Here is a 14928-nt window from a genome sequence, read left to right on the forward strand (position 1 = left end):
ATCCATGAGCAGCCAGCGAGACTCACACTGTGTGATAGAGAAACTTCATCCAGGAACACATAGTACAGGACTGCATCAGCAATCAGTGGAGCAGAGCTGCTCCTCTCCCCTGATTTCTGTTGCCGCCCTGTAGTATGTGTTCCTAGATAGAGTTTCTCTATCCAGGAACAGAGGACTCCTGCGTTCTTGGATAGAGAAACTCTATCCAAGAACACATACAACTAGTAAAGGGCTAGTAAAGTAAAGGGCGGCGAGACAGCTCCGCTCCCCTGAGTGGTCTTGCAGGTCCCAAAAATTCGGTCTCGCCAGCCGAATTTGCAAAGTTTGGTAAGCGATAACATCTACATGTTTGGTAAGCAAGAACGTCCCAATTTGCAGCGAGACCGAATTAAAAAAAATTGCTCGCTCATCCCTAGCTCTGTATTTTATTTTGGTGATCTGAAAATAAAATAGAGCTTCTCTTCACACGATTATATATTTTAGGCACATACATGTTCATTCCAGCATATTTTACACTTCAGTAAATTAAGCTCAATGTTTTCATAAGCATCAGACAGTATGTATCTGTCAATTACCTATTGACCAATTAAACCTATTTCAGCATACATTTCCTTGTATTATAATGAAAGGGAAACCCCTTGAAAGAAAGATAAAACCTTGTTTTCTCCCATACAGATACACGTAGATGTGCTAGCCTTGTCCAGCATTAGTAATGTGGTCATTTACACAATGGTTGAGGTTTGCAGACTGCTAGCTTTCACATTCTTTGAGCACTTACTATGAGATACAGTGTTGTTGTTCCTGTGTAATTCAGTATTAGTGGTTTCAGGTGCAGGACGCACAGGTGCATCATTAGTATTCTGGCGGTCACCTCGAATTGTGACAGAAGAATAAAAGATTTGAAATGCTAATGCTCTATTGTGATATGACATACTGAGCAGAAGGAGGGAAGTTGGGGAGGGGGAGCCTCTACAATCTAGCCATGTGGCTTGGACAATGTCCCCTCCAGCAACGGATTAGTGCAAATATGCCCCACCTGATGCCATGTACATTATTCAGATGGGATTCCCATTGCTTATTTGCATGCTGGAGTATGTGATAAGTGAAGAAATGCATTGCAGAGCCCCCTCCCACTGAAAATGCTAATTGTGCTGAAAATACCTGATGTCTAATTGCTAAAATAGATTACAGAGGCTTTTAACTTGTGTGCGTGTGAGAGAGTATGTCCTCTCAGCTCCATTTGTATATCCAAAACAAAACCACTCTGAAGTCAATAAATTTATCACAGGTTTCTCAAAACATTCCCAAGACCATAGAATGTAAACTACATAATACCTGTGCATTGGCTTTTGAATATTAAACATACTAATTGTTTGTAATATTATTATACTTTTTATAACATTTTGCGATTAAAAAGCATTATATTTATGTGTGCTTTCAATCTTCGGATCCTGTCTATAGAAATGGCATGATACAATTTTTCAAAATGTGATACTATCCCACAATGAGTATAAAAGCCTTTTTACAGTACTTGTATCCACTGCATATCTCTTTGATGTACTGTAGGGAATCAATGAAAATAAAATTAGGGAAGCATTGTAATCTTACAAAAGATTATTCCCTTTTACAAAGCCTCTGTGCCAGTCACGTTTTTAAATGCTGCTAATTTTTCTTTTAGAGCTACTGTATAGCTCAGGTATAGTTGATTTTTTTTATGCTCACAGCAAATAATCTACTATATATGTAATGTAAAGAGCCCAAATTATTACATCATTTGCAGCAAACATGCATCAGTATCACTAGCAGTGAAAAAGACACACAATAAAATAGTCATGTACATACTGGAAAAACTTTTTTTTTCTTAAAAGCATCAAGATGAAAAATATTTTTTACCTTCTCTTTTTTACTATAATTTTTTACATTATAGTGGTTTGCTGCATCTCATTTGTCATATTAGGCATTTTGTGTATTTATATATATATATATATATATATATATATTTTTTTTTTAATATACCATATTGTGAAAACAGTTATGGGTCTAATAGGGGACTTGGATTCCTGTTCTTTATCATATTTCCTTCTGATCATTTGTCCTTAGGTATGTTATAATTTGGTCCATTCAAAAAAAAATCTGTATTTGTTCATGTAAAGTTTGAAATGTCTTTCTTAAACAGCCTGCTTTGCCACTGCATTTCAATGGGATTCGGTGGTCAACACTTAGCCCCTTCTACTGTTCCACCTGTAGGTTGTTGTCATGTTAGAGAACCAAACTTTTTGAGTTTTAGATTACATAGAGAATGCTTTGTATTCTGAAGTCATTTCTGGATACAACTGGGAATGCATTGGCCTCTCAAAGATCTTAAGTTGTCCAATCCCCCAGCACAAGATCACTACCCTATGTTACTCCCTTCTGCAGGCTTCACATTTCAAATAAAATGTGTTACTGGTATGCAGTACTTTGTTTTCTTCCAATATACAAAAATCGGCTATTGTTCTTTCCACAGAGCACTGTTCCAGTAGAACTGTAAATCATTCAGGAAGTCTATAGCAAACTAGAGGCACAATATATTTTTCTTCTTTCCATGGACATGTTTTTAAAAGATTTTTTACAAACAAGTTGTAGCTTAAATATCAGTCTCTGATTTCATTATGTTTGATCAATAAATGTAGATGTTATCAGGTGATACTTGCAGATCCTGGGCTTCACCCTGTTTAAAGATTTGCACTAATCATTGAATTTCTGTTTTTGTGAGTGTGGAAATATTCTTTAATATTTTTAGTGCTATATTATTTTGTAATCTTTAACATTTTCAATATTTCTTTTAAGGTCTTCTTAGGTAAAGCTATGTTGCATTTCAATTGAATTATGTTGCAAACGCTAAATATTGTATAGGATACAAAAAACCCATGAAATGCAAAGAACGTCAGACTTTATTACAAATATCCCACTTACCCTTCTTTCAGGGTGTTATTATCTTTGACGCTGAGGTCAATTCTTTCTCATCAGTGGCCTTGATTGTTTAAACAGGTTGATCAGTCAAGATTTAGTGATGTAAGATGCTGTGTGTGTGTTTTTTAAAAAGTAAAACTGTTTTATTTATTTACACATAATATATCTTTTAGGCATTTCTACAGAAATCAAGTACAGAAACTTTTTCTAACAGCTGCACACGCAGAGAGATTGTTGCTCATTTGTGTAGCAATAAAATGGTATGTAGGCTCCAAACATTGGGAAAACACTTTGGGATTTAGCAGGTTAGAAATTTCTGGCCCAATACCCATTTTCCTTACCTAATTCACTGCCAATAAGCCTTGAGCAGCAGTTCACAGCCTGAGTGCGGTTATGCATTTTATTTATGAAAAAAGGAGCTTCTTAGGGCGTGACCCTACACAAGTAAGTAAAAAAACCCTTTATGTATGAATAGGTACCCGGTGTACCTGGTAGCATCTACTTAAATACAACTCTACATCCAGAAGTAATGTCTTCTCCACAACTGCAAAAAAAGAACACGCTGTACATAAATAGCGAAATGTGTTGCTTGCTTAAAAAAGAAACAAACGTTAAGTGCAATAATAATGATAACAATAATATTAATAATGATGATTATACTGTGATAACACAGATCTGAAGCAGCAGCCAGGGAAAAAGGTCTCAGCCAAGAAAGTAATGCCAAACATGTTTTAAGTCTGCTATGTGCTTCTTTTAATAGAACATAGTGTTGATCTGAGCCATGTACTCAGCTATGTTTCCAAGCTGCTGTACTTTCTGGATGATCATATCAAGCTGTGTATCAGAGACAGATCAACAACTGGACCTCCTCATTCCATGTATAATCCATCTGTCCCTGCAACGTTTAAAGGCTCAGTGCTAACATGACATCTCTATAACCAAATTGAAGATCTCTACCTGCTCCAAGGGCCTGATTTACTAAGGTCTTACATGTGTATCATCCTCCACTGATGCAGGGGGTGATTCATCCCGATTTACTAACATTTAATTCAAAGTGCATGTCTAAAATTAATTTATGTACCCAAACCATGTCACAACCTCATGGTCGTAACTGCCTTTTTGTCAGTTTTGTTCCATTGACTTGTAGGAATTGGCAAGCGGGAATTTAGAATTAAATACATTGTTTTAACAATACTTTCAAATGATGGATAAATGTTGCATAGATATTAAAAATAATTGTGTTGTCACATTGATAAAAAATAAATTCAATAGCAGCATATCATAATAAATTTAAATTTTACTGTGTTATAATTGTGATTTAGGGATCAGTAATACCTACTTTTCTTTTTTTATTGAGATTTACAAATAAAGGCATAAACACTGACAATGTGGATAGATGTGAATCAATTGTTACAATTCAAAGTGCAAGATGGTTTAATATGTTTTTTGTTTGTGACTAATTCCAGATATTACAAGGGTCATCACGTTTATAAAAAAAAAAAAAAAACATTTTTTTAGATTTTTGTTGCCCAAAATAAAAAAAAAAAAATTATACCTTAGGAATTCTATTAGGCTATTCTCAAATGGACCGTTGCAATCAAAGAGAAATAAATTTATTGTACTAATCCAATACATATTTATTTGACTTTTAGAGGATCAACATGTACTGAGTAGAGCTCATGCTGCATGCATGTATTCAAATGAAAATTTGATGCCAGCTAAATCAGAATTTAGTTTTCTAAAGTTCCCTGATTTGGAGTCTACATGTCCTTGTTATTGGTCTGTTTTTTTTTTCATCTGACATGTCCTTCACAGTTCTAAACTACACAAAATTGTGCCAACAATCATCTCCGTTGGCCAAAACCTAACATGTTTAAATGTATTTCCAACCAAATTGTTCTTTTTTAGTATAGAGCACAGACCTTATTGGGGTTGGTTTTGCTGTCTACACTCTACCAGAGAGACTTCTTTTCATTTAATTTCCTAACACAACAAAAATAGAGGATTTTCCTTACTTATTGTTCTGATTCATTCTTAAAATGCTGGGTTTCCCCTTTCTGGCTTTGTGATAATTGTCACCAGAAATAAACGGGGTCAGTGTGCACACAAAAACCAAAAAAACAAACAATATAAAGCAGAATACAAAAAAGTGAAATGTCTATACATGCATGTTAAGGGCTAAAACAGAGAATATGACATTGCCTTAAATATTCACTCATGAGAATCATTTACTGCCACTGAAACACATGGACCTTGACGATTCCCATGAGGGAATGTCAGATTCACTTTTTTTATAAACAGAGCCAAAAAGCTCATCAACTACCATTTTCAGACTCATATTAGTGGCCTACAAGGTACTCCCTCTAGACTGGAAATTGGTGATTGTCAAAAGCTATATCTAAGGCCCTAGTAACAAAATAAAACTAGTTTCAGAGGGACAAGGAGAAGGTTTTACTTACAGAAATATAACATATTTTGATTTTTTAGAAAATTTATAAATTTTACATATTTTTTTATGTTGTACATTTTTTGACAATATTTTTTTACATTGAAAATATTAAACCTTGTTCAGGAAAACTTTTCTCCACTGAAGTATTTATCACTTTTTTATACATAGTGGCATCATTTTGCCTGCAATTGATAGTGAACATACTTGTTTGTAGCATTAGCTCAGTTTAGTCAGTCAGGCCCTTTGTGTAATTATAACATACATTAAAATTCACTAAAATGCAATATACAACTTATAATGAGAAATTCGAATAATGAAAAAAAAGAAAATAGTCTGCTTGAAAAGGAAAAAATAGTTTGTTTTTTTGGATTCCTCAATACTGATGCTTAGGTTAAATGTCAATAATAACATGCTTACTGAAAGAAAAAGAATACATGGAAAGGACAGCCAAGCCTGGTGCACAAGTGTGATCTAGCTTTGCAAATATCTTACCTTTGTGCTGTCTATTCAATTCAATATATGAGTAACACACGTAGTTATTTTCTATTTTATTTTGATTCCATTACTAAAACATAAGGTATACAGATATAAACTAGTACCTCATTATAGTACTAGTATCATCATAGTACTAGTATCCTCATTATATTTTATGATTGTTCTAGTAAAATATGTTCCACGTTATTTTTAGATACACATTTTTCTATGACGCAAAATGATTTGGGTTAGTAAATCTTATGTTATTTATCTTGTATTCACATGAAAACTGGTTCAGTTTTTAATGTTTTCTAAGGACCTTAATGCTAAAATCTAGGTAAGCACCTATATACCCAGCTAACATGTTGACTGGGCTTACCTTTCGAAAGAGTTGTCATTTTGCTCCGCCAGTTTTGTAGTTAAGGCATTCTTGCGAGGCAATGGAAATAGTTTCATGACCTATACTGCAGTTAGGCAGTACTGTTTGGTTCAGGACACACCCAAGCATGCTGATTAGACTGTAAATGGGTCAGTAAAGCGTCATAATATTGTGTTGTGTCTACCTGGCTTTCTCCTCTGGATTGCATGCTCCCTGTGTGACTGACACTTTTCAACACACAAAGTGGACTAATTTTAAGTTGATTAAACAGAGGATGTTGGATAGAATTTTTTTTTTACTTGTTCAACATATGTATGACCAGATCTGTATTAAGCATTGCTAAGAATAGGTTGGTGCCCATTTAAAGTAGAGACAAAATGGCAGCGTTTCCCAGTGGAGTGTATCAGCAACTTTTTTTCCATCATAATATAGGCTTATTTATTAATTATCACAATATTGATGACCAGGATAGGACCAATAAAAAAGAAGTTACCTTAATAGAGAGGTGTTGTTTAGGCCACCTAAGGTTGTATGCTGAGGAGCTCCAGTGATGGACATTGGGCCCTGTGTTTGACTTTCAGAGGCATGCTAACCCTATAAGTAAGTTATGTTGGCTGTTAACATGCAAGCAGTATTTGGTGGAATTCCTCCTTACAGTTAAGGAGCTGCTCTGTGATCCATAAAGATGTTATTATCTTGCACTGAGAATATTTAGCAGCTCCCCTGCACACAAGAATGTCTGAATGTAGCAGAGCCCTGTAGAAACATTCTTCTAACTGATCTATTTATATTCACATATCTTGGCTTATGGAAAACAGATCATAAATTGATGACTCTATTTATAGAGAAAGATATAGAGAAATATATATTGTCATTAATAAATATTGATGTTTAATACAGTTGTATACCATTTATATATATATATATATATATATATATATAACATTAAAACAAAGCTAAGCTGAAGAAATATAGCCAATAAAATAATTTTGTAACAGCAACCCATGTGCGATTTTATTCTATGCTGATAGTACTCTGGATTTATTTTCATTATAAATCTAATTATATTCATGCAGCATACATTCTATGTAAACGGCAAATCAATTACACGGCTTTAAAGGAATGTAGGATGGATAATTATTAACTCAGTACCATTGCTTTTATAAGAATTAAATTTAACTTTCACTACATCTAAAGATCAAAGGTGATTGTATATAGCTGCATTTTCGGGTTGTTTGTGCCCTTTCTTCTGGTCCTTTGTGCTAAAACAGAACTCTGTAGTGTGTTTGAGTGGCTCTAGTCAAACTAATAATGCAGATTTTATTACTGTAACCTGAGTCTTCCTAAAAAAGGAAATCATACTTTCCCATTGAATACAATAGCTCATTGTGTGCTCTGGAACGGATCGGATCGTACAGTACAGAGCAGGCCGGCCCGGCTTTATTAGGCAGAGAAATGAGCTAGGCGCTTTATGTGAGTACAGATTTAAGACCAGAACAAACACAGGAATATAAACTAGTTTAATAATGTTGCATAGCTCCAGACGTGACATAAATATAAATTAGTCAGCTACAAGTTATTTTAGCACTCAGTGTTTGACAGAATTATATTTTAGAGCCAATAAAAAAACACTGATTTTCATGCAACAACAAATGTTATTAAAGTTGAACAAATTACTGACTTGCCATTCGTGCACCTTATAAACTGTTATGCACAATTACCAAAGCTGATTGGCAAAGTTAATTATGATGTTTTATTGATTATTATTACATGAGTTTAATATGCACCTTTAGAACACAAATAACACTGTTTACTTTTTAATATGAGTTACAACATTAATTTATCATCATTCATTTTTATTTATTTGATTTATTCGTTAGGCAAGAGTGATATAGCCAAACTTTGAAAACTCAGCGTAGGGTCGAATCCTAAATGGAAACTGTTGTGTTTACTTAGTGATTACTCATTTGGATCTTGGTAATGCTGAAAATATGACTTTCCCTGACTGTACTGAAAAATCCCATACTAAACACAATTTAATACCACCATGCTTGGATACTTATAGCTCCATGGATGCATTATTTTGTCTTTTAAGACTTGTTTTTTTTTATGCAAGCTTGAGTATTAAAACCATGTGGAAATATAAAAAAAGCCACAAAGTCCCCCTTGCTTGAAAAAAAAAACAAATGATTATATTTCTGTCCTGTTCTAAATTCTGTAAATTAAGTAGTATAAACAAAACACTTATTGTAGATAATATATAGGTAAGCTGATCTTTAAGTTCAAAGGTGTTTTTATGCGGAACCTCATTTATAATCTGTACTCAGTAACACTTGGGGGGCTAGCAGACCCCACCTGAGTTGTCCTCTCAAGTGGCATTATTGCAAATATTATTATTATCTTGTATTTATCTAGTGCAGACATATTATATAGCATTGTACAGAGATACAGTCCTGTCATGAACTGTCCCGCAGAGGGTCTAACAATCTATAGTCCACAATTATTCTTAAACACAGACAAAAAACACTTATGACCTCTTCACTCATGAAAAAAACACATGAAAAGGCCATGTTCTTAAAACAGGCAATAAATTACAAAAATATTTGTACAACATATTTGAGAAAACCTTTGTGAAAAAGAAATGCATGGAATTCCATTTAAAGTGATATTCCTGAATTATGTGAAAAAAAAATGAACAAATATGCAATTAATATTGTAGAAAACGTCATAACAGTATTTCTACTTTGGGGGCTTGTTAACAAATGCTAAATTATGGTGCCTTAGTGAACAGCTATCCGTACCTGATGTACATCAGAAAATCAAGCTAAGGTCCTGCTACAAAGAAGTATGAACATCAGTGCCCTGACCCTGTAATGTCTTTTATTTGTGGAAAATAGGGTCAAGGATCTTGAGTTTAGCTGGATGAGTTTTATGGTAGCCATAAGGCATACATCACAGGCAAAATGCTGGTATAATTTCAGCATACACCAGATCCTTCTTTATGGCACAGTAGAATGTAGACATGTCTAGAGTCTGGTGTAGAGGAATAGTGTGAACGTGTATGTCATGAATAAATATCTTACATATACAAAACACATTCAGTGAGGTAGTATTAATGAAGGGAACTGAGCATGTTTTGTTATCAAATTGAACATTATCACAAAAAAAGATTGTTCACTTAGTGAGAGTGTTCAACTCCTTCAGTAAATATATGTAAGTATGTCATTTAGATCACCTCAGGTATATATAGTTGGCCTTCAGGCTAACTATACAGACACTCTTGTCAGACATCATAGTCAGAGTTACTGTAGTAAAGCCTAAAGCCAGATACACATGTACAATAATAGTCGTTGGAACAGATCTTTTACGATCCTTTCCAACGTTTATTATTGCTTGATGCATGAACGAGTGCTGTACATACACCACCATTCTGCTCTATGCAAAGGAGAGGGGGAGAGCGACGGAGAGGCACCCCGCTGCTCGCTCTCCCCCTTCACTTGCATTAAGATCGTTCGTCGTCCATCGTCTGTGGATCCGCCAGGACGGTCATTCAGATGATGAATGATGCGCACTGTACACACTTCAGATTCTGTCCGATATCGGCCCTGAGCTGATTATCAGGCGACAAACATTGGAAGTGTGTACGTAACTTTACTGCTTGTTCACCAATCTAAGATGTTGCATTCTGGGAAGGCACTGACTCCTCAAAATGCTCTTCTCTATGCCCATCATACAACAAATTACTTTCATTTATTCCATAGTGAGTACCCACCCAGTATTTGGTTTCTGAAATCAGCTCTAATCCCAAGCTCCTTTTGAATACCTGTGCACTATTATATCCACATCAGAGACCTATTAGACTAGCAGGATTTTGCAATGCAGTGAAACTTTATTAGTTCACGTTGTAGCCTTTTCCGCTTCTACTTAAAAGCCTAATGGGGAATCTCAAGGAATTTTAAAGAGAGTACATAAAATATATTTTCAATAGTCTAATCTGTAGTTAAAATGATTGTAACATATATTTACCTGAAATAAAAGGTACACTTTTATGTCCCCCTGGATTTCAGCTTTAGCTATAGGTGCTTATTACTATAAGGATATATCCAACACCTCCAAGAAATGATAGAATAAAAGTCCACTGTCATTTTGTTGTCCTTACTAGTTTACATTCTATATTTCCAAAACACAATGCAGGAACTGTATTCCCTTTTACAATGCAATTTGTGTGCTTTTCACTGTTAGATAATTAAAAGACCAAAGAACCATGACTTTCCAGTGTTAATGAAGCTTGGTACTAGCTTGGTGATTGAAGTTCTGGAATCTATTTGTTCTTGGGCCCATGTTACTTTTCTACTATTGACTTTGCAGTAGTTAGGAAAGGAAACAATGTTCAGTACACATAAATGATCTTGGTGTTTGAAAGATTGATACCTATAAAAATTGTACTCTACTTTTCATTTTACAAATATTCTATTATATGAGCATCTGTGCGGGTTGGGGATATATTTTAAAATCAATTGCCCTACAGGCATATACAAGAACAAAACGGCATTTTGTATGAAGTTGTGAAATCCTTTCTGTTCCTCTATCATTCAGAATGCATCTAAAATATTTATAGAGGAAGAAACCTGGTAAACAGCACTAGTCATGCAAACTATTAAAAGTTATACTAGGTGAGAGTGGAAAGAGCTATTATGTATTTTTTTAAGTGCCAACATATTACGCACAAGCTGTCCTTCAGAGTAGCTGACAAACTAATGCTGCATTAAAATCTAAAACGACTTTGTTTTTTGTTGGGGGGACAATTAACCTTCCAGTAGATTTTGGGAGGAAACCCACCCAAATATGGAAAGAACGTACAATCTCTATAGAGATTGTGTCATTGTTGAGATTCAGATCCGGTAACTTGATTACCCTGTTAGCCAATCATGCCAGTAAGCCCTCCATTACCAAAGGCTGTAAAAGAGATGGTCAAAAATGAATTTCAAACACCGCATTACAATAGCTGGACATTAAAGTGCATTCAGTGAACTGAATGGTACCATACACACATATTGGAAGCATAGATGGTTCATCCCAACGGCATGTGGCAAAGGCAATTTGAACCACTGAGTTCCCGGGGATCGGGCTTTCCAGCATCAGGCCTAAACCTTCCGGGTCTGACATTAACAGTTAAAGTCCCCCAATACTGTCCAAAATAATTTCAGAAATAAAAATAATGTTTAAATTAATTTACATTAGTATTTCATTTTATGTAAAAAAGAAAATCAGACAGGGGAGTTGAATTGCTAAAGGGATGGAGGCTATTTACTTAGCAATGTGTATGTTCATGTTGCAAAAAGGTTCGTAACTAAGCTGTGTCCATGATAAACCAATCATATGTAGGGTAGATTAAGGAAACATTTTTTTGCCAAGGCATAATTTTCAATTTATTTAAACTTAGTGAACATTTTCTTTGTTAAAAAAAAAGTTTTTACTTCTTTATTTAAATTCTGTTGTCCGTAAATAATTCATACAGCTGTAAGAGATAGATTTTGTGGAATTCTTTTCCTAGTATAACCCCTGGACATAATATAGAGTGTGATATGGTTGATATCACAATGCATTTTTAATACTTACGTTATAGAAATGGAATGCTCATGGCTTATAACTAGCAAATATCACGCAGTACAAACTTTTTCCAAAAACGTGCATTTTACAGCTAGTGGTTAACACTATGATATCTATGTTTTTTTTTTCATTTCTTCCACGGCACATAACCTCCCAAACTTTTCAGCACACAGATAATGAGGTGGGAATATTCAGAGTGCAAACAAACTACTTTGCATATCAATCCTGTCTGGTCATTTCTATGCAACCAGTCGAGTATTTTGACTGGAATGTTTGCGCATACAAGTGTAGGTTTTCATGTATTTTGATAACATCCCCCTTCCCCCCTTCAGAAATAAAGCACACAAGTCTGAAGTACATAAACTGTTTGTCCTGACTTGCAGACATGTTTATATAAAGTTAATCGTAATTGTGCATGCCTATCTATGTTAAGTATTACACAATTACAAATTATACATGGTTCTGTTCTTTATTTTTTTTTTAGTGAAATATACTGGAAAGAAATTGTAGGTTTATTTCAATGTGAAAGAGAACATAGATTTCTATTGCTTTGCTCGGGAAACTGCAACTAATTGTAGGTTACAGTCTGATTTGAGTGCCTGCAATTATAACATAAAAACCTTATTGCTTCTTATAGGAATTACGAGCATCCAGAATGAGCTAAGCTTTTCAGTTCTGATCACTTGATATAGGCCTTTGAATGTCTTGTTATGTAGCAATGACAATAATACAAAAAGCCAATTTTTAAAGCTATGACCAATATCTTGAATATTTTCTATAGGTGTTTTCTTTTTCTGGTAGTGTTCATAACTGCCCCATATTTGAGTTTAACAATAATAATAATATTAATAATAGAGTAAAGGGTATGCCACGCTGATGCTGAAACTATATAATGAAATTAATCTGAGAACACTCTAGAGCTTTAAATGGATATATACATGCCGATCATGGTCATAAACTGAACATATGGCGTATGAGTACCTCCAAGGTTTTTCGCATAAGAAAGGAGGATAAGTTTTGGCACCAAATTGTTTAGGAAAAAGGCACAACACTAGTCATAAATCTGTCAATTCAGATATTATTTAAAGAGGAGACCATTATGGCTTATGGTACTAAAAGAATGCATTTATATGCAATTCCAAACAAACTAACATTAATAAAAAATGTAATGTAAATGTAAAACTGCATGAAAAAAATAAAAAGTCACTTAAACTCTACAATATTGTGGTGCACAATGCAACAACATCATTTAGAATACACAAAAGAGATTTGAGTGATTGTCATTAAAAATGAACACACTCAATTACTAGGTAAAATGTAGACTTTTGATCATTACATAGAACATTTATTCACATAGAAGGCATCTGATCTAAAAATAATATTATTAAAAAAAATAAAAAGTACAGGCACAATGTGATAGAGGGGTTATGTGTCCAAAAGCAGTTTGTCCCTCTAAAATAATGATATTTGGGAAATATTTATAAGGCCAAGCAGGGAATGCTTATCACCAGTGTAATGGATTTTATTACTGCTAGAAAAAGTGTGCCCGATCATTGAACAGGATATTACAGAAGTGTGCGTCGGCAGCGAGTGCAAAAGTGCACATCGGTATGAATTTTATTACTATAAAGTAAAAGCCAAGAATTTAGGTAACATATTTCCATGTACATTAGGAAGAATTCTGCATTCTTCATAACTAACTCTAGCCATGAACATTCTACACAACATAATAAAGTACTTCTGTCAGCCAGTGCATGGCACAGAAAAGTATACATTTTCTTTTTGACCCATGAAAGAGTGACCTGATGATTACCTGATCCAGGGAAAGCATTTCTAGAGCAGAGCAGTAGACAGAAGACAAAGTCAGGCCTGACACATACTGCTCCAGTAGGAAGAGGCTTGTGTAAGAAGAGCACGGTTTGGGGAATTAGAGGGGAGAAAAGATGTAGACGGCCAGACGGCACGTTGCGCTCTTTTCAGAGGGTGAAAGCTGTGGGGGGAAGCTCTCCTCCCTGCCCACCCTTTACTGCCAGGGGAAGGGGAGGCAGAGCCTGGATCCTTGGCCAGCAGGGCTCTCCTGAGCTCTTGGCACAGGGGACATAGAGGCAGAGTTGAGGGGAGAGGAAGGGTTGAAGTTTGCTATCCACAAGAAGAGTTATAGGGGGAGGGAAGGCCACTGGTTCGTCTCCCTGATTCTGAACAGGCACTACTGGGGTGAAGAGGCTGGGTAATGTAACCTCCATTTCTCCTATGCACTCACTCTTCCATACAGGCTGTACTTAGAGACATTGCAAGACTCCTATTGTGGGCTAGTGGCAGAAGGGATTTTGTAGGCAATACCTACAAAAATGGGCTCATGCTGAACTTTATTAACTCCAAATGTGTTAGGACAAATCCAATTCTCTGAACCCTTGTATGCAAGAAATTAAACAAAATTACCTTTTTGTTCAATGCATGCAATCATTTGCTTTTTGCAGATAAGTATGCTTAGTCTGGGAACTAAAGTTTCAGCAGTCATGAACTGACTCAACAGCTGGCCTGTTCTTCTATCCTTATACTGTAGCTTGCTCCAATAACCCTTTCCACTCCTTTCAATGCTCTGAGAATGGTGGTGCCAAAGTTACTGATTGCAGGGTGATTCAAAAAAACAGGTTGAGCTGCTTAAGTGTCACTTGTTTTACAGTGTGTGCAGGTGACATGACTGGTAGGATTGGCATGTCACCTATCAATGCCAAATAAAAGGCCCAATTCATAAGCTCCGAAAAAAAGATCAATAAAAAAATGTAATTTTCAGCAGAACCCAATGATATTTAAAATTCACAATAAAGTCACAAAGCTTAAAAAAAAGATCCTTTGCCAAAGTACTGTAAAATGAGACTTAAGAGAGTATTTATAACACAGTATCAAGTTTGCATGGAAAGCTTGAATGTGATTTCCTGTAGCAGAATGCACCGCTGTGATGAAAGGATACATATAACAAGGAGAGGGATGCAGGGAAATGTGGACAGTGAATGGGCATGTCCTATCCCTAAAGAATGAAAGGGCATCCTATATCTGTACACTT

The 14928-nt window shown here is 35.2% G+C and overlaps 1 protein-coding gene across 1 annotated transcript in view; it reads right to left on the minus strand.

Moving 5' to 3' along the window:
* Window positions 1-13781, minus strand: part of NFIB (nuclear factor I B) — a 181117-nt gene extending 167336 nt beyond the window's left edge. Inside the window, exon 1 of the mRNA XM_072404290.1 lies at window positions 13678-13781. Coding sequence (XP_072260391.1) covers window positions 13678-13695 — 18 coding nt within the window. The 5' untranslated portion in view covers window positions 13696-13781. The remainder of the gene's footprint in view (window positions 1-13677) is intronic.
* Between the last annotated feature and the right edge of the window lie 1147 nt (window positions 13782-14928).

This window comes from Pyxicephalus adspersus, chromosome 3 (genome assembly GCF_032062135.1).
Source record: "Pyxicephalus adspersus chromosome 3, UCB_Pads_2.0, whole genome shotgun sequence".
Classification (NCBI taxonomy): domain Eukaryota; kingdom Metazoa; phylum Chordata; class Amphibia; order Anura; family Pyxicephalidae; genus Pyxicephalus; species Pyxicephalus adspersus.